Genomic DNA, 21,747 nt, shown 5'->3' on the forward strand with positions numbered 1-21,747 from the left:
AAAGTTTTCAACGGATTACGGGCCAAGGATATGTTCAGTAAAGCTCTGATCACAGCATACACCTGTGTCCAAAAGTATATCACTTTGGGGTAGATCCACCAAATTTGGAGTAAGGTACACTGCTTTCTACAGCCCCGAAAACACATTGAAGATGCACCAAGAGCAAACCAATATACACGATCAGGGTTCACGTACCAACGAGGAAGCAATTTAAATGCTTTCTCCTGCGTGAGGCAATTTTAGAGAGCACTTAGAAGAAATTAGCCAGATGTTATTCCAGGCCATCTAATCCAAAGTCTTGCTCAGGTCTGTTTCCCATTCCACCACAAGAGAGAGTTTGCCGTAGCTTGTGGCGGTCACAAGGGAGGAATAGAGGTCTGAAATTAGACCCTTCATCCAAACAGAATTTGATCCACATTTTTTTTTGTGCAATGGCTCTCTATTCATAACTGCTCTATAAGGCACTTTGTGGAGCATCCATATTATACCTGTTCAACTGCATGCCTCCTCAATATATCAGCCATAGATTGCTACAATTCCTTTAGAGCTACTACTGCCCATCTTGCCCAATCACTGAGTTTTGGTGGACATTTTTTTTGAGTCATTTGAATTTAATTTTTTACTAATCAACTATATCAATTTAGTGGTGCTCCAGAGTATGACCTTACTCCTCAATTACTTGTTTTGATAACTCCACGGCCATTATGAGGTTGTTTGTTTAGATATGCTCTCACACAAACACCTTTCCAAACATTTATGCAATTATTTTGAGACAGAAAGTGACGCTTTCATTGCAAATAAAACTCTAATTATTTGACCTCAGAAGATAATTGGCCATTAAACATCAACTTTGATATGGAAACTTTTTGTGCCGACCCTTAAGGAACATTCAAATATGCTTTTCAGGCCATATATATACTTACGAGTATTTAACACCAATCCAGGAAAAGGTCTATAAGAAATGTACAAATAGAATATTAATGTTTCTGATATATTCCATTTACTTAATCTTTTCAAAACTAAAGAAAACTATTAGAAGCTTGTTGTGCGTTTTTTTTTTTCTTACACCATCACTGTTTGTGATGGTGTATTTTACTCCATTTAGGAAATTCATGTTTGAGGACTTCTCTTTTTAACCCAGAAAAAAAGCTTGTGTGGTTTGTTTAAACTCTGACCTTTCAGAAAAAAGTGCTGTTTCTATTTTTTCCTTTATCCAGAAATGTGGTGTTCAATTACTTTTCAAAGACTTCCTCCAATAAAGTACATACAACTTTTGTAATCAGATATGTAATCCATGTAATACAACAGGCCTAAATGTACTCCTGCACAACACAGCCTGCTCTTGGGCAGATAAAATGCTTTTTACCCAATATGCAGATGCCTGTTTCAATGACAGGGTGACTGAATGACATGCTTTTGAATACTGAATAGGCAAAATTTTAGTGTATGTGTAGTCTGCTGTCTCAGCCGTCCCGATTGGGATTTTCAACCACAGGAACCATAATAGCAATGGAAAATCAATCTTGCCAGTAACTAGATAAAGAGAATTGTACTCAGTTGAGATGCAATTGATAACACAAAGCTAAAAGACAAACTTGTTTGCATTTATTTGTTTCTCCTACTCATTATGCTGTCTGTGTACCAAGACATATCATTTTATAAAACACAGTTTGCTGCCCTCCACATGACCAAAACACAAATACTCTGTGGGTCTTTTGAAGAAGAACTAACTCTGCAAAATAATCACCTCCACCTTCCGGTGAAGCAACAGTTACATCCCTCGTCGGCAACGTCACGTTTTCAGCCTCTTTATTGGCAGGTGGGGATGACATCATCACATGAATGTGCTTAGAGTCAGTAATTGCATCACAGCAGGAGTTTGCCAGGAATGCACGCTGAACTACTCATGTAGCTACCTGCTTGCAATTTTTTTATATTTTATATTTAGCTCCAGTTTAATATTCTTTTCACCTGTTCATTTTTTGAGCAACATGGTATTTTAACTGTTCTCACTTCCAAAATGGGTAACCGTATATCCAGGTCCAATTAGGTGCAAAAACATGTCTTTTAATAACCAACATCAGCTGACAGTATCCTGTATATATTATTGCACTCACCTTATAACTGTAAATTTAATGAATTCTCCTGAGTCCAGAATTCTTCTCATAGAACTTATTTCTAGGTAACTGGGGGCTTTGAATGTAACACCTGATGGCATTCCATCTACTACTACACATCCAGGGTTGGCAGTAATTTTTCTGTAGGGAACTTTCACAGGATAGTTCATTCCAATGGCTTCACCTATAAACACAGCATTGCCAAATGTTAGCACACTGTGTTAACATTGAATATACTAGGGCCATTACAATAGTGACAATATGTATTGTAATTTCCTTAGATTATCAGGGCATTCCTTAGATTATTAGGGCATGTGCTGAAAGGAACAGGTACTGAATTTCAAACAGAATCAAAGCACAGTAATGCTGAATTACATCTCTTTTTATATGATTACATAGTATATCACAAGCCAAAGCAGCAAAGAGATGTTAATGACATTGCAAAAACAGAACTGGAGTTCACATATATACTATACTATGTTTCGACATGCAAAAGTTTACACTCAAAGCATTAGGTGGACAACTGGTCCATGGACTAACACATTTATGGCAGATGTGCTGCTCCAAAAAAGACAACAAACAAAAACAACAAAAAAAAAAAACAACACAGGGCAGCTCTGCTTGGCACAGTATGTAATATAAATATGTGCCTTCCTCCCCAGGTTGCAGTAACACTGTGCCCTGTGGTAGAACAGTACATCCCTACCAGGCTGTTGGACACAAAAAAGAAAATGTATGTACAAATGTAGTGTAATATTCAGTGTTCGAAAGAATTTGTGTAATATCCCTCTAAGGAAATGTAGTAATAGTAGGGAGTAATGCTTGGTGAGCAATAAAGGATATTACATGAACTTATGACCAACAGATAAATTATGAAGTGGCATCCTCAGCTGGTTACAGGAGACACCCAATGGATCATGCTGTACATACGAGTTGATTATTAAGAAATAATTTAATCACCAAATAATCTTTATCTGAAAATATGCAATTTTTAAATCAGGCCTTACATAAGATGCTTCCTTAGTCCAACACGTGAACATGTGAAAATGTACCATTGCTTAGTGGTAATACGATGTAAGGGCCAGTTCACACCGAGCCTAGCGAGGAATCGCATAGAAAAGTGCTGTGCATTCCAGTGCAATTCACATGCGGCTCTGTGTGGTGCAATTTCAGCCCATTCAGTTTGAATAAGCTAAAATCACATCGCACCAAAAGTAATGCATTCGCTACTTTTAGAAACGCATTGCAACCGAATTGCATGATACTTTTGTACCATGTGATCTTGTGCAGGAAAATGCACTGTGTTTGCGGCCTGCATTTGAGGTGTAATTAACTTATGATTAACAACCGGTGCAGATCGTAAATGGACTGCGCTTTGAATGCGGTGTAAATCACACAAGAACGCACAGCATGTTCCTGTGCAATTCCTGTGCAAGCATGGTATGAACCAGTTCTAAATGGCATCTGCCAAAAAAAAAAAATCCAGCAACCCCCACAATATGCATGCTGCAGAATGAATGGCAACTTCGCTAACAGCCCTTAATAGCTGTTGCACTTTGAAGACTCTCTCCAAGGTAAAATATTCACATGGCAACTACTAACACAGCGGTCTCTATCCAATATAGCTGTCACACTCCTTTCCCAGACAAATCATCCCACATTGCTTTTTCACTCTACAGCAATATATTAATATAATAGTCTCCTTCCAGGGCAATCTATAGACAGAGTATTTTTCTTAAGGACATACTCTGAATAGCAGATACTGTTCAGAATTGTCTGTCCAAATGGCATTTCCAGTGCAGGAAATCATTTGAGGTCACAAGAAAATCTTAAAGGCAGTGGGGTAGATTTACTAAAACTGGTTAACTCAGAATCTGGTGTAGCTGTGCATGGCAGCCAATCAGCTTCTAGCCTCAGCTTGTTCATATAAGCTTTGGCAATAAAATCTGGAAGCCAATTGGTTTCTATGCAGAAGTGCACCTCGTTTCACACTCTCCAGCCTTAGTAAATACCCCTCCTCACCCCTGTCTGAAAGAACCAAAATGCCTTCGTTTATCTGTAAAGCTACCCAAAATCTAAAATGGAGGTTGTGTTATAATATTCAACACTGACACCTGGCAAGCTGTCTACACTAGGTAAGCAGTCTACCATGTAAAGCCCCAGTGGGAACAGTTTGAGAAACCCTGCTACAGATCATCTTTTAAAATCTCGGATTTCAATACTACTCAACAATGTCTTTGAGTCAAATGTTTTTGACTCATAATGTATTTCTTCTTAAAGCGGAGTTCCATCTAAAAGTGTAAGTTCCGCTTATCTGCCTCCTCCCTCCGTTGTCACATTTGGCACCTTTTGGGAGGGGAGGGGGAAGTGGGTACCTGGTTTTGACAGGTACCTGCTCTCACATCCGGCTCACTTCACCATAAAAGTTCAGCCCCCCTCCTTCCCCCCCCCCCACAGCCCTCTGGGACATTTTCACAGGTCCCAGAGGACTGCAGACCATTCACAAAGTACAGAGCGCTTCATGTTTTCATAGTAGGAAAATGGCTGTGAAGCCACAAGGTTTCCCTTAGTCAAGATGTCGCCAGCACCCGACAGCTGATTGAAGAATTAAATCGGGATGAGAACAGCACTTGACCGGTAAGAGCCCTAATATTAAAAGTCAGTAGCTATAGTATTTGTAGCTGCTAACTGCTATTTTTTTGGGGGGGGGCATTGGCCAGAACTCCACCTCTAGCCCCTGGTCACATCGGGTGCGATTTGGCATGCGATTTGCAAATCATGTGCCAAGTCGCACCCTATTGACCACAATTACAGCAGTCAAATCGGTGCGGTTCCGACTTGGTCGGAGCCACACCGATTTCTAAAGTCGTACATGCACTACTTTTTGTGCGATTTGCATAGACATCTGTGTCAGATGTCTTGCAAATTGCACTTGAAATCGGCATGTCCCCCAACTTTGAAAACGTGCAACTTCACTGTAAGTCGCACGATTTCAAAGTCGGGCTTGATGTGAACAGGAGCTAATACAGATGTGCTAAGCAATATATGTGAGTGATGTGAAAAAGTTGATAATCTGATCATTCCCTAATAACCATGATCACATTTTTACAAGTACAATCAAAGAGAGAAAACTTTGATTATATTTTTACTTCTTTTCTGACAAAGTACAAAACAGTGCCTTTGTACAGCTTACCAAATTTCCGGCTGAACAGTTCGTTGACTTGTTCCCTTAACTGGCGAGCTTTGTCTACTTTTCCTGTTTTCTCATTATCCCCATCTGAAATACAAACTTTATTTAGGGTTATTAAATATCACATAGTTTGAACTGTATTTATTTCATGTGTTTAGCACAGAAACTTTTCCATGGCACCTTATGAAGAATACTGAACTGTTCCTCACATACAGTAGGGACAATTTTGGTCAAAACCAGTTAACTTCCTGCATGATTTTGGATTGAGGGAGGATAACTTACACAGAAAACATACAAAGGCAATGCAAAGAGTGTCCCTAGTGGGATTCAATGCAAGGAAAGAGGGTTGTATGTTAGCCGTTTCAGAATATATACAGGTCTTCGGGTCCATCATTTTATTACATATGCACGTTATATATATATATATATATATATATATATATATATAGAGCACACACACTTACAAAATTTAGTTATCACCCCCTTCGTGGCCAGACCATTTTTAGCTATTCAGCACTGCACTACTTTAACTGGCAATTGCGTAGTCATGCAATACTGTACACAAATGAGATTTTTTTTTTCTCATTTTATTCACACAAATAGAACTTTCTTTTGGTGATATCTGACCACCACTGGGTTTTTTATTTTATTATATAAATGAAAAAAAGACTGAACATATTGAAAACTTTCTGTTATAAAACCTATCCTATAAACATTTTAAAAAAAAATCAAATTTCTTCATAAATTTAAGCCAACATGTATTCTGCTACAGGTCTTTGGTAAAAAAAAATCCCAGTAAGCGTATATTAAATGGGTTTGTGTAAAAGTTATAGTGTCTACAAACTATGGTATATATGTATGCATTGGAAAATTGATCAATTCTGATGTACTGACAGCCTCATTTCTTGAGGCCCTTAAAATTCCAGGTCAGTACAAATACCCCCCAGGTGACCCCTTTTTGTAAAGTAGACAGTCTGGGGTATTGAGTAAGATGCACGGCAAGGTTTCTGAAGCTGTAATTTTTTGTCAAAATTAAGAAATTACATTTGTTCCCCCCCCCCAATTTTTTTTTTTTTTTTACATACTGTCACCAGTGCAGTACAGCGTCATCATATGACTGGTGACAAAAAAAAAACTGCATGCATTCTCACTGACTCAAAACATTAATTCCGGTCATCAGGGAGGAGGGAAGGCCATGCAGTTTCTTTGTGGCTAATGATTAAACAAATCCTCTGGTATCTAAAGAGCAACATCTTGTGTAAAGTCAATCTTGAAGTCCTTAAGAAGTGAGAAACATTACTACCATTTTGGAGTATCAATTCCCAACAATCAAAATGCGCAATTGTGACTTCATCTTAACTAATCCCCGAGAACACTTGTGGAAGACCCTGGTTCTGAGAGTGGCTCTGTGATCCCCCTCCGGCGGGTTCCTATTCTTCTTCTGCTGACAGTGCTGGCTTTCATCACCTCTCTGGCCAAGAAGTGCAGGTAGTTACATCCAGCCAGGACTCCTCCATTTCGATCACCGTTGGCTATATTTATACACGCAAATTGAATAGTGTCCAATAATGTTATGCTCACCTTCATTCTACAAACTGTGGTTCCTGCTAGCAGTAGTCACCAATTCCTTATATTTACCATCCATCCATCCATAAGGGGATTTCAGTATCTTTAGTGTGGTTTTTGCGCTGGATACCCTAATGCAGGGTTTCTCAACCTTTTTACCTTCGAGGAACCCCCAGCAAAAAGTTTGAGATCTCAAGGAACCCCTGAAATAATGTTCACATCTACAGCTCACGAACACTGGTATGATCAGCAAGTTGTTAAGAACAATTATTTAACAAAATTACTTTTTACACAAATTTTACAACTGGTTACAAATGACATTGGTGAAGCACGAGTGGAGAGGCAGACGGCGGCAACATATCAGGTTCAACCCTGCAGAGTCCCGGTTGAGACACACGGTCCTACTGGATTAAAACTACTCCGTGTATGTGACTATTAATAAACCAACCCTATTAGGGTAAAGGAAAATCCTAAAGGAATGTCCATACTATAGAAAAGCTATAATTCCAGCACTGCAGCTACTGTCAACATCTCCAACATTCAATATTTTCGGTAGAATCAGATGCCCCCCCCCCCCAGTTTCATCCAATCTCTGTGCCCTGTAGCAACATAGGGGTCAGAGTAAGAAACCAAAGTGTGCAATGGGGAACACAGGTATCGAACACTCCTGAAAGCCCAAGAGACTGATGAAGGTTGCAATGGTAGGAAGGAGGAATGGTAGGAGACACAGGCTGTTGGAGAGGAGAGTATAAATGCTCTTCTATTGCAGAAATCTTTTAGGCATTCTTTTTTTTTTTACACAGACATGGTCACTTAATAACTTTGAATGAAAATGCAGAACATTTTATAAACAGATATTTCTACTAAACTGAGTAACTGTACTACATACCTGGTAAAGATACTTGAATGATATTAAGATGTTCATGCCCAGATGTTGTGGTTGGAGTGTTTTGGACTTGTAGCTTCTCTTAAAAAGTGATACAAAATACATATACTTTAATAAACATTTTTTTAGAAGAAAATACAAATTTAACATAGCTTTTGAACAATTTAAATTTTTGCATCCTTCACTGTAGTTTTTACTAACGAGCCTCAATGACACTTCTACAATATACAGTACATGCCCTGCACACCCACAAGAAAACTGTAGTATTCTAAAGTAAACATCAATATGGTTTAACCGCTTGCACTCCTGATGATTTATCCCCCTTCCTGACCAGGCCACTTTTTGCATTACGGTGCTGAGATACTTTAAAGTGACAATTGTGCGGGCACCCAAATTAAATTGACAGTCTTTTTTTTCCCACAAATAAAGCTTTCTTTTGGTAGTATTTGATCACCTGTGTGTTTTTAATTTTTTATGCTATAAAAGAAAAAAAAGACCCACAATTTTGAGGAAAAAAACAAAACGTATTTTTGACTTTTTGCTATTAAATATGTCCAGTAAAAAATGTTAAAAAAAAAATAAAATTTAGTCATAAATTTAGGCCAAAATGTATTCTGCTACATGTCTGCTACAAAAAATCCCAATACGTGTAAATTAATTGGTTTATGTGAAAGTTATATTGTTTACAAATGGCGGTATAGATACTGGAATTTTTGCTTTTACTGGTAATGGCGGCGATAAGCGACTTATAGTATAGCAGGACTTCAGTGGGCATTCTGACACTGGGGGAAATTGACTTGGTGTCACTGCCATCCCCAGGGACACCCAATACAGTAATCAGTGCTTAGAAAAAAAAAAAAAGTACTAACACTGTACTAATGGCAAAGGCCAGGAAGGGGTTAACATAAGAGGCGATCAAAGGGTTAACCGTGTTAAGCCATTACACAGTAAACTCTGTGTGTGTGCTTCACTGTAATCACACTGTAATTTTGCACAGCCAACCAAAGCAGTGTGCACGAGCTGACAGGGAGGAGAACTGTATTGTTTACATACAGTTCTCCTCCATATTGGAGATCTTTGGCAATCACTGGGCGTCGGCGAGTAGTCACCGGCCGGGACCCAGTGACGGACAGCCACGGCTGTGAATGTCGGCACAGGTAGGGTGCGCGCCCCCAACCTGGAAATGCAAAATCACCTGTACATATATATATATATATACACACACACACGTGATTTTACGCACCCGTGCCACCCTGTAGCAGTATATCCTATATAGGGCGGTCGGAAAGCAGTTAATGTGGTTCTCAAAAAGGGCTCATTACAAAAATGAAAATGTTACTTACTTTGTGGATAATGTAATGATGAATCTTTAGCTGCAGCTTCAAACAGTTCTGGTCTACCAAAAAAACATAATATTACCAAAGTTGTATGTATAAGCAATAAACATACATTTAATACATTTTAGGACACATTTACAAACATAAAAGCTTACAAAATAATCAGCAACAAACAATTTACTTTCTCGATGCAACCCGTTTTCTTCAGACTGGTTGCTATAGGTTACTACAAATTGCACCTCACTGAGTAAAGGCCATAGTATTCTCAGTACATTTTTCTTACTTCTTGATGACAAATTTAATCTTGGATTGATTTCTAAGAATCTTCTCCAGTCTAGGGATGCCAAAAGTGGACGGTCTGCGAAATGGGACCCCCTCTGGAAGACCTTCCACATAGAAGTCTTCTGGATAGGACTCAAACAAGGCAAATGGAACTTTGAATGGATCTTTCATTCCCAATGCTTCTCCTAAAGGATACATTACATTCACAATATAGTATCCATTTATTTATAGTTTAGATAATAGTGTACAACAACAGAAAAAGGAATCCTAACTAAATAATTCCAGCAGAATGCCACCTCAGCCTTTTAATTTGAAACACACTCAAGGGAATTCAATATAGCATTAACATATTTCTGGCAGAAGTTCCCTTTAAGAACTACCTGCACATAAGTCAGGCAAGAATTTGTGCCAGTGTTGGTTTACTGATGCGTGTGATAAATTTAGTTAGTTCTTACAATTGCTTTAAGACTTGTCACTGCCATAGAGACCATTTCTTAAAGAGCGGTAGTAACGGCTGAAGGATAAAGAAAAAAAACAAAAACAAAAAAAACCTTCTGTGCGCTGCCCCACCCACAGCCCCCCTAATACCTACCTGAGCCTGATTGCAATTCAGTGCTGTGCACAGGACCCTTGGCTCTCCCAGGTCTCTCGCTCCTCATTGGCTGAGACACAGCAGTGAGATCCACTGGCTCCTGCTGCTGTCAATCACAGCCAGTAAGGAGCAAACGCAGCTGAATCATGCTCTGTGGGTCTTATAGCAGCTTCTTTGGGGGCACTCAGCGGGGGGGGCAGGAGCACCAGCAGGGGACCAGAGAAGAGGAGGATTGGGGCTGTTCTGTGCAAAACCATTGCACAGAGCAGGTAAGTGTGACGTCTGTTTTTTTTTTTTTAATCACTTGCCCTCCTGAGGATTTACCTGCCTTCCTGACCAGGCCGTTATGGCGCTGTGTTAAACTGACAATTGTGTGGTCATGCAATGCTGCACCCAAATGAAATTTACGTCCTTTTTTTTCCTACTTTCGGTGGTAGTTGATCGCCTGTGCGTTTTTTATTTTTTTGCGTTTAGAAAAAAAAAAAAATTTTGAGAAAAAAAATAATATTTTTGACATTTTGCTATTAAACATGTCCAGTAAAAAAAAAAAAAAAAAAAAAAAAAAAAAATCACGTTTCGGCATAAATTTACACCAAATTGTATTCTGTTACCTGTCTTTGCTAAAAAAAAAATCCCAATACGTGTAAATTAATTTATGTGAAAGTTATAGCGATTACAAATGGCGGTATGTATACTGGAATTTTTTTCCTTTTTTACTAGTAATGGTGGCGATCAGCAACTTATAGCGGGAGTGCAGTGGACATTCTGACACTGGGGGGAACTGACTTGGTGTTACTGACATCCCCAGTGATACCAATACAATGATCAGTGCTAAAAAAAAAACAAAAAAACTGTACTATTGGCACTGGATAAGATGGGGTTAACATGAGGGGCAGTCAAAGGATTAACTGTGTGCAGGGAGTGTTTTACTAGGGGGCCATGTCAGTGTGCTTCACTGAATCACACTGCTCTGGATGGCTGAGCACAGCTATCCAGAGCAGTGTGCCTCAGCTGACAGGGAGGAGGACTGTTAGTAAACAAAATAGTCCTCCTCCCCATCAGAGATCTTTGGAAATCACTGGGCGCCGGCGAGTAAATACAGATGTGATGTTGCGCACCTATGCCACCCTGTAGCAGTATTTCTACTATAGGGCGGTCGGGAAGCGGATTAACCACTTGACCTCCGGAATATTTATCCTCCTTCCTGACCAGGCCATTTTTTTTTGCAATATGGCACTGCGTTATTTTACCTGACAATTGTGTGGTCATGCAATTCTGTACATAAAAGGAAATGTATGTCTTTTTTCCCCACAAATAGAGCTTCCTTTTCTGCTATAAAACATATCCAATTAAAAATAATGTAAAAACAATCAAATTGCTTCATAAATCTAGGCCAATATGTATTCTGCTACATATTTTTCGTAAAAAAAAAAATACCAATAACTTTATATTGATTAGTTTGCGCAAAAGCTATAGTGTCTACAAACTATGGTATATATACTGGAATTTCTTTTTCATTTTTTTTTTTAATACTAGTAAATGGCAGCGACCGGTGACTTATAGTGGGACTGCGTTATTGTGGCGGACAATCGGCCACTTTGTGGGAATCAATAACACTAATAGAGTGATCAGTGCTAAAAATATGCACTGACACTGTACTAATGACACTGGCTGGGAAGGGGTTAAACATCTTGGGTGATCAAGGGGTTAACTGTGTGCCTAGCCAAGTGTAATGGGTACTGTGCTATTTTGACTACGTAATGTGCTGGATTCTAATCCCTGCCTTGCAAGGAAAGAAAATTCAACACATTGCCACTCAGAGGACACAGCTCAGCCTTGTTTACATAGGCAGAGTTGTGTTCTGTCAGTCTCCTAGACGATCAGCGTGTGACGGCACTCATCCATTGGCCGGTACACGCTGATCACCTTCTGCTGTGACAAATCAGTATATCTGCTATGGGTGGTTGGCAAATGGTTAAAGTAGTATCGCCAGTTCTCAGTTTAGGGAACTGGTGGTAATTAAGACTAACTCTGAGCTGGCATACATGTGCAAGCCAATATTCAGACAGGGCTGTACCCGTGCTGGTATGCGGTCATATATTTGAGAGCTTCAAGGCTGTATCCTCTGCCTCATTTATCTCATCTATCAGTCTCACAATTAGACCATCGCTGATATGTACAAAATGTCAAACATTTAAACAGTGCAATATAGTAACCATCTTCTCATTCTAATATGAAACAACAAGGATAAAATCCTCTTCTGATCCAGTTCAGTAACACAGGTCTCATCTCTCTCCCAGCCTGTGACTAAAAACGGTGAAAGTAGAAGGATCAGACTTAAGATCTCATCTTTATCCTCTGCCCTCTCCTCCTAAGAGCATGGCCCTTGTACTACAGCACATCTGATTGGCCCCCTGTGTTACCTATTTAACCCCCAGGGATTGCAAGAGGCCAATACCAAGACAAATTCAGGTAATTACATTGCTTGCATTACAAATACATTTAATGTAATGATACTGGTATGTTAGTAAGACGTGTTAAAAGATACAGAACTGCATTAATCTATGTCTTTTAGATCTCCCTGAATTTTGCTTTAAGTACAAGTAGATTTAAGTACAGTACAAGCAGCTAGAGATGTTAGTGAAGACTTATTTTAAAGTTTTTTTATGGTTTGTCCATAGGCTGGGCATAGCTGCACTTTTAACATACAGGATCCTTCAGAAATAGTGATTTTTCATTTATATGGTTAACATGCCACAGTAACACAAATGAATTGACAAATACTCACCACATTTCTTATCAAAGAGTGCTTCAACTTGTTGCTTTAAGTCTGTGATTTTAGCATTCCAAGCCTCTGTTGTTGGAAAAATATGCAACATTAGATCAGTGTCAAACTTTTCTATGGGGATGATTGCAAGCTTTATGTACTTAATAAAAAAAAAAATAAATCACTGAACTTAGTGTTTATTATTATTATGCTTAATTTAGATATTTCTTATCATGCTCTTACTTAGCCTGACAGTTGCTAACTGGGGTTAGTGGGGGGGGGGTGAACTGACAATAAGATAGGTCATGTACCAGGGTGAATTTCAAGCAAAATCAGACTTTGCTTTTGGAGCATAAAAACACATGCATCATACATGCTACAATGCATGGATAAAATATCTTCTGGACTGCCCAATCGCCTTGCAGCTAATTATATTATTATTATACAGTATTTATATAGCGCCAAAAGGTTTGCTCACTGCTGTACATTATAGTGGGGGACAGAGCATGAGACAATACAGTAACAAAACAATACACAAGTTGTTCGAGGGCCCTGCTCTTTCGAGCTTACAATCTACCCCTACAACGCATACCCAACTTTTGGGAGTCCGTCCACGAATTACTGACAGGTTTCTGGCACCAGGTCCCACTTTTCTCACCAGAACAAGCCTCGGCTGACCCCAATGCTCTGATAGTAGCTGGATATCTCCAATATGGCTTGACAACATATAAGCAATTGCCTAGCCTAGTACGGGTTCTATTTACAGAGCCTCCCAATGTTTTATTTGGTGATAGCACCCTCATTAAAAGGGAGCAAAGAAGCATATTCATAATGCAGCTATGGCCTACTCTTGATTCTGGTAACGCCTTCTAGGATTATAAACAGTACCTACTTTAAATGCAGGCAGTTTCTTTCCCCATCCTAAGGTCAACTGATCACCTCCTCCTAACCTTCCAAACTTCCATACAACTCCTTGTTGTATTCCCCCCAAAAATTACAATTAAATTGGTCACCTCTGCCCACATTTCTAGTCAATCTACACGAGCATGAGAGACCATGGGCCTGGCCCAGTTTGAAAGCCTCTGTTAATCTATGGGGACATAGCAACTGTATGAACACAGCCGCAGGTCCTAATTTGACATATGGATGCCCGTGTAGAGTGCCAAACACAGACAGTGTGCTTTTGGGGCCACTAACCCAACACCTGCACACCTGTCAAATTAAGATCTGTGGCTGTGTTTGTACAGCTGCTGAATCCTCATAGAATAACATTGCTTATTCACACTGTATGCACAAGAGAACATATGTGAATGAGCCCTTCATTTTTTTTTCCACATTTTTTTCCACAATGCTTTTGTGGGAGGGCATTGTATGGTGTCAGAGCAGTGAACCATGTCAACAGTTTTTTATTTTTAACATTTTTTATTACATTTGACAATCTAAATTTTTTCATTAATTTTTACAATTGTTTTTTTTTACAGTCCTGTTGGGGCTTTGGTAAAATATCATGGGTTTAAACAGAACCCTGAAATTTCACTTTTTTTTGGGTGTTATTGCTTTTTATTTCCAGTCTGCAGATGTTATTATATTCTTCTCTGCCAGTACCACGTTAGTAAAATCCGCAGTCATGTGTGAGTCTTGAGCTCACCATACAATCCAATTGCACAATCTCCTCCAGACCCACAAAACTATGTAATAAGAGGACAAAACTAAACAATGCATTCAATATATATCACATTAGATAGGCCCTTGCACCAGTTGATAGCAGATCCACATGTACAGATGTATAACCAGATTGAACAGAGCAAGGTCACTTTTACAAGTCGTGTTGGAAGTAGCTGCACCACAAAAAGCAGGGAGGAAAGTATGAAAGAGTGTTTTAATAATGAAAAGGTGGATGAAAAAGAATGGACAAGAGAAAGATTGCATAGGGAAAAATGGAGCAGCTTACTTTCCAGGGTCTATCTGCTTCTAGCGTTTGTCAAATCCTGGAAATTTCACTTTTGAGACAGAGAAAGGGACTAAGAAAACATTCCCCAGAGGTTCCTGTTCATTCATAGTTATGAATGAACACAGTGAGTGATCAGTACCAAGTACTCGCTGTTGTCATTAAGGAATGGAAGGGGCCAGTAAATGACATGTTACCAGCCCCTGGGGAACAGGGGGAATCCGATGGACAGTCAAGGGTGATCAGTGCAATGGGTGGAAAATTACAAGAACCCATCCCTCTGGCTAAATCATATACATACATACATACATACATGTGATTTTGCGCAACCCTGCCGCCCTGTAGCAGGATTTCTGCTATAGGGCGGTGGGAAAGCAGTTAAATGTATGAAAGAAATACCAGAATTGGTCTGGACTGGAGGTGGTTAAAGGAGATCTTATATCAGAGCATACTCTTTCATTTTTTAAAAGCAGCATTGTGATAGCAATTCAAACAATAGTTAACTTTCATGTTGTGAATGCTGCCTATTTGACGTACAGCTCTTTAAAAAACATGCTGGATTCACTGCATGCTTTGCAGTTTCTCCTCTGCTCATTCCTTTGTTTTACTTTCAAATTCTGAGGACCAGATATCCCATGGTACCTTGCTGTCGGCAAGCACCGATGATGTGGCTTGTTTCCTATACTGACTGTGCCTTTTTAAAGTCCTTCTTCTTTAGACAGAGAGGTCTGTACAATGTGTGACACAAGCAGTGCATTTTCACAGGACGAAGTGAATGTGTGTGACTGCATTCAAAGTAGTAACTGTGTGGGATTTTTCATCCAGTTCACATACTTCAAGATCATCCAGAATAAAAAAAAGTAGGCTAAAAAGATTTGAAATTCAATATTAAAATAAAATATATGATTTTGCATTTTGACCACAGATACATCTAAAATACGGTGTAAAAATGATTGATATCAATCAATTTTGTCAATTTAAAAAAAAAAATGCGGGTTTTTTTTTTCATGGAAGTGTACCAACAAATTTGTCTATGACTGAAGGCCCACTTCTGCAGAAGCATATGCTAAAGGTTAAACCTGACACATATTGGTTTGAAATTTTTCCTAAAAATATTAAGCTATGGAAAAAAATATCAAGATGGATTAAGAGTAAAAAAGTGTCATAACAAAAAGTCATAGGAAGATCTCTCAATTTTATAAACGGTCTACTTTTTTCATTTAAACAGGTAAAAAGCACAACAAATTATTATATAACTTTTTTTTGTACATTTTGTTTTGTTTTTTCCTTTTAAAGCAGAGATTCTACAAAGCAGTTCGGCTATGTTTTCATCAGAACAAAATATGTCTTCAAATGAAGGGTCCTTAACTGTTAAATGTGTAATATTCTAATTTTCTTGTTTACCAAATGAGAATTCTTTTCCTCGTTGTTTGCAGGTCACAGTCGTAGAGCCATTCGTTTGTGGTGGAGGACTTGAAACCGTTTTTGATTTTTCTGTGAAAAAGTAGGAAAAAATACTCTGGTGTTATAAAAAGTCTCTAAAGAAAAAACCTTGAATATGAATTAGAAGTAAATACATACAGCAAATTAGGTGATGGAATCAGGAATTTTGTTTTTTTTTAATTTTTGGGTTTTGGGATGAAATAATTAATTGTTATTATTATTTTAGTACGCATGCTTGTGTGTATTTTGCAGAAAACATTCTGCTACACAGATTGATCTGTGTGTGAGGTGTCATGGGTTCCTTTAACCAGAGCTGCTTTGGGTCAAAGAACTCTATGCAACCACCATCCAAACTCTTAGCTTTATTTTTTATTTATAAGCTCATGTACCATCATGAAAAGGTTTTCCAATTTCTTATTGAATAATTGAATTTTTGTATTCTCTGTAAAATCCTTTTCTTTGTGTTGATTGAAAGACATAGCTCTGCTTTAGATCATTACAACTGTGCTGTGTCTTTCAATGTATAAAAGAGATAATAGGGTTTTTTTTTTGTCCTCAACAAAGTGATTTTCTCTGTGCTTACTAGAGAACACAGTACAGGTGTAATGATTGAAAGGAGTGCTGTGTCCTCCAATGAACGAAAGACAGCTTTCTTTTAAATCTACTGAAAGGACTTTTTCCCTGCCAAAAAAACTGTACATCCATGCTGTTAAGAATGTAGCCATCCACTTGAAACTGCATCTTTAGACGATCTCCATAGTCACAACGGTCCCACCATTCTAGTTTGAATTAAAGGTGTCCAAATCTTATAAGATTGGCCAAATCATAATAACAGAAGATGAAATCTGTAGGTCAACAGCACCAAAGCCAAATATTTGGATCATAGATGAAAAGGTGCTACCCACTGTAGCAAAAACAATAGTTTTGATGTATTGTGGACTTTGCTTATTTATAAGAGAGTTATACAACTGTATTAGAAAACATTTTACTCAAGTTCTGTACACGCTTGCATGCTGAACAGCCTCATTGTGACCATGTGCATGAGCCCTAAGGCTGTAATGTAAACATAGTATATCTCAGTGGTTTAACTAGCCTACAGGGCACTTATACCCCCTTCCTGCCCAGGCCAATTTCCAGCCTTCAGCGCTGTCACACTTTGAATGACAATTGCGTGGTAATGCAACACTGTACCCATATGAAATTTTTATCATTTTTTTGTGACGGATAGAAACGTTTTTTCTTAGCTTTTGTTATAAAATTTTGTAAATAACTGATTTTTCTCCTTCACTGATGTGCGCTAATGCTGCACTGATGGGCACTGATAGGCTGCACTGATGGGCACTGATGAGGAGGCACTGGTAGGTGGCACTGATGGGCACTGACAGGCATCACTGATGAGCACTGAAAGGCAGCACTCATATATGGCACTGATAGGCAGCACTGATAGGTGGCACTGACTGGCGCTGATAGGTAGCACTGACTGGCACTGATGGAAGACACTGAAAGGCAGCTCAGATGGGCACCGATATGTGGCATTGATGTGCACTGGTAGGCACTGATATGTGGCATTGATGTGGCATTGGTGGGCACAGGCAGGTGGCACGGATAAGCACTGACAGCTGGCATTGATGGACACTGACAGGTGGCACTGCTGGGGCTACACAGATCATCAGGGCACACTGATCATCAGTGCCCTGATGATCAGTGCACATGTCCCCTCTGAGGGATGCGGATTACCGCAGCGTGACATCTTGTGTGGAGAGAAATGCCTATAACCAGCATTTCCCTATTTACATGCGATCAGCTGTGATTGGACACAGCTGATCATGACCGAGCCGACATCTTCGGCCCTTTCCGTTGATCGGTGATCCGCTGTGTCCGAGGGACACGGCGCACCACCGATCGCCACGCTCCCGAAGCCGCGCATGCATGGCTAGAATGGGACGAGTCATATGGCGTCCTCCCACAACGAGAGAACCGCCTTGCGCCCGTCATTTCACTATATGGCGGTCGGGAGGTGGTTAAGGGAACAAGGTACCCAGTATAAATAGTACCCACTTTATATAGTGCAGAAAAGTTCTTTGATAAATACGGTTTACAATTTTAAAAGTCGCATACATTTCTTATTGCCTTTGGGTTATCCCCATTGTGGTAAGGATAAAATAAAGCCAACATAGGAAATAAAAGTCCACAACTTTACGCTGTTCTTCATATCTTCACAGTTTAATTTAAGTAGTAATTTAATAAAAGATATTATAAAGTGTTATGTTAGGTTTCATTTACAGTGAATTGAGATTACCATGTGCATTTCTATATGTGCACCTTATTTAAAATAATACCTAAAAATGTTAATCCCACCCTGTATGGGTTATTACAGCATGTCTCATTTTTCAGTTTAGTTTTGAGCACATGTCCCTAATGTTACCAGCAAGTCAGAGAGAGTGAACTGGAGGGGAATTTTCTGGTGTTTTGTTAACTCAAATATAACACACTTTTGAGATTCAATAGTCTAAGTATGACTCCTCCTTTGCATTCATCTTACCTTCATCTGTACCCTCCTCTTGATCCTGTTTTTCGGCCAAGTTCTGAACAGCTACAAAACAGTAATTTTCAAGTTATAATAGAAAAATCTAGAACCACGCTCCATATTATGACAAAATTATGAACAGTAATCAGAATGATGCACTTCTCTTACTTGAGTCCACAAAAGAGGCATAAACAGAACAAACAGTTCAAGCAGAAATATTTGCAAAGCCTGAAACCCGAAAATATTTCTTACCATTAACATTAATTTTACTAGCAAGTTCAGCAGGTACATGGGGTGCTACAAGCTGAGGTCTGTGAAGGGAGAAAAGAGACATTAGTATAAACATTTAGTAATGTGATGCAAGCTTTTTTTTACCAGCTAAAAATGAATTTGCAATTGGTGATCCAGATAGCCATTACTTGGCTGCACATCTTAAACCGCTTACAGGCAGTGCAATGGCCCAAGTACTTTATACAAGGTTCAAGCTGCAGCTTCCTATTCATTTCTATTGACAGTCTCGAGAAGCGCCTCTGAAAGCAGTGCCACTTCAACAGGCGAGCTTGTGGAAAGTAGGCTTAAAAAGGTTATTTCACTAGTCTTAAAGGATAAGTTCTCCTTTCATAACATGTTACACCCATACTCAGGGTGTAATATTTTACAAACGAATTATCCTTCGCTCCTCTCTGCTGTGACAGCTAGCAGGGGATCTTCTCTCCCCGATAATGGTACAACCCATACCCCCTTCCTGCTGCTGTCACTACTGTAGGGAAAGAATTTGTGCTAGGAAAAGGGGAGATTTTAAGGAATGTTGTGCTAGGCGGGGGGGATTGTGTTGGGAGGGTGATTAGGGTGGAAGGGGGAGGGGGATTTGTGTTAGGAGGGGGGATTTGTGGGAAGAGAGGGTTTTTACAACCTACAGACAACTACAAGTGCAGTAACGTGCAAAATTGCAAAAATTACAAAAATGTGCTGCCTTTTGTAGACACGCTTGGGTGCCATTAATTCTTAACCCTCTACCACCCAACTCCCCTCCCCACCTCCTAAACCACCCCACTACCTACTCTTCCTAGCAATAGGTATCAACGAGTACTTTGAAAAGAAGAGCAACAGCACTCATACTCTAAGTAAAAAAAATTGGAATCCATGCATTACAAATTTACACTCATCTAGACTGATACATGCTGCGCCTGTCCCCTGCAGGCTTTACACCGAGAATGGAGCGATAAAAGTCTGCTGATCACTCAGTTCTCGGACTTCAGTGAGCAGAGAGCTGGTGACTGACATGCAGTGAGAGCGGCTGGCTCAGGCTCTTAGCATCTCCCTGAGACGCCAAGCCAGCTGCTGGTCCAGGCAACTGGGTGGATCCCAACATTAAACCCAGGATCCCTCCAGTGTGTGGACAGGCTGAGTGACGTCATCCGACAGTGGACTTTAGCTAGCTGTCGGCTGAATACAGGTCACAGGAGTGCAGAACGAAGTGCACTCCTGTGATCCCCAAGAGAAGTAGGGCCAAAAGAGCTTTAGAGTCTTGAGAGTCAGAGGTAGCCTAAAGTCTGAAAGTTGCTGGTCTGTCAACTGTCTTGCCTCAAGCAGACAACCCACTCTGCCTATTAACATCTGTTAAAATAACTATGTAAAAAATACTTTGTTATTTAAATGAATGCAAACAACTACAAGGCTCTGTTATTTGTTACTATCAAGCATACAATTGGGTACAAAAAGGTAGATATTTTCTTTGTACATACTTTTTCACAATGAACTTGATTTTGGCACTTCCTCTTACAATCCTTTCCAGCCGAGGAATCCCAAACCAAGTGGGACTCCGGAATGGAATTCCATCTGGCAATCCTTCAACATAGAGGAACTCTGGATTGGACTCAAACACTGGATAAGGGACTTTTACAGGTTCTGAAAGTCCTAATGCCTGTGCTGAAAGACAAAAACGGACTTAAAAAATTCAAGGAAATTCTAATAAAAAATAAATCCACAACAACATTTTAAACTTAGCATATCTAAATGCCTCAGGCAATGCAGGAAAAAAGTGCATATGCAGAGGAAAGTAATCCATAGTCTTTTAAGGTCTTTATTTATTGCTAACATTGGCGCAGGTAACAAGAACTGTATGCTCATTGAGCAATGGACAAGCTATAGTAGCAAACATTCTCTGTTTCAAAGTACTGGCCATGGTGATCATATGTTCTGAGAACCACACAGAATGGTTCTCACTCTAGCAGGATGCCAGAAGTTGTTAATAGCAGCTTGGCCCACAGATAGGTGCGCTTATTGGAGTGCTCAGATGATGGAATGCTAATTAACGCTCTCCCAGAATGCAAAACAAACTGGTAGAACACTGACCTACAGAATGCAGGAGGGAAGGTGGTTTTAAAGTGACACTAAACAATATCATTCTCAGAAAATAATCAATACATATCCACTACTTCTAAGACTTCCACTGTGCCACATCCAGTTATGTACAAACAAAAAAGAATGTGGGAAAACATCCCCACAGCAATTATTGGACTTTACTGGCACATCATGAGATATATAGAAAATTTTATTATAATACCTCAATAAAACATACAAAGAAGAAATTTATAAAAATGAACACATATACAACAATCTGATATAAAAACAATACTCCAAAGAGATTAGGAAACATTAACCTATATACTATGTACATCCAAACCAGGTAAAATAAGGTAGATAGGTCCCAATCCGCAGGTCAATGCATTTTGCAAGGAGCGGAGCTGTTACAGGACCTTAAATTATGGGGTATATTTTTACTGAAAATGGCAGCCTGGCATCATGTGTAACAAGTCTGGGGATGGGCACAGGGGCCTCAAATCCACAATGACCTGACGGCCCAAATATGCGACGAGATACTCTCCGAAAAGATCCAATGATATAAAACCTTAGGATATAGCTGTATACTAGTTAAAGATCAATAGGTGCTACGGTTCCCCAAGCCACATTCAACAGGATAAATGTATAAGGGCCCTGCAATGTAGGAATTCCAAAGCCTTAACAAGAAATGGTTGTATGTCATTTATATAAATTACATAATAATCAGAAAATGGCTTCACCACCTAACA

The 21,747-nt window shown here is 39.4% G+C and overlaps 1 protein-coding gene across 3 annotated transcripts in view; it reads right to left on the bottom strand.

Moving 5' to 3' along the window:
• GTF2I (general transcription factor IIi) overlaps window positions 1-21,747 on the bottom strand; it is a 90,560-nt gene that overhangs the window by 13,412 nt on the left and 55,401 nt on the right. For 2 of the 3 annotated variants that reach the window (XM_089655391.1, XM_089655389.1), the window contains 11 exons: window positions 20,401-20,584; window positions 18,908-18,966; window positions 18,671-18,721; window positions 16,090-16,179; window positions 12,759-12,824; window positions 9,380-9,563; window positions 9,103-9,155; window positions 7,763-7,840; window positions 5,311-5,406; window positions 2,118-2,301; window positions 924-952 (listed from right to left, as the gene is read on the bottom strand). In XM_089655391.1, coding sequence (XP_089511517.1) covers window positions 924-952; window positions 2,118-2,301; window positions 5,311-5,406; window positions 7,763-7,840; window positions 9,103-9,155; window positions 9,380-9,563; window positions 12,759-12,824; window positions 16,090-16,179; window positions 18,671-18,721; window positions 18,908-18,966; window positions 20,401-20,584 — 1,074 coding nt within the window. The remainder of the gene's footprint in view (window positions 1-923; window positions 953-2,117; window positions 2,302-5,310; window positions 5,407-7,762; window positions 7,841-9,102; window positions 9,156-9,379; window positions 9,564-12,758; window positions 12,825-16,089; window positions 16,180-18,670; window positions 18,722-18,907; window positions 18,967-20,400; window positions 20,585-21,747) is intronic. The other variant, XM_089655390.1, reaches the window with a different exon arrangement.

Source organism: Staurois parvus, unplaced genomic scaffold, assembly GCF_062004578.1.
Source record: "Staurois parvus isolate SC_StPar_1 unplaced genomic scaffold, SC_StPar_1.0 ptg000839l, whole genome shotgun sequence".
Lineage (NCBI taxonomy): Eukaryota > Metazoa > Chordata > Amphibia > Anura > Ranidae > Staurois > Staurois parvus.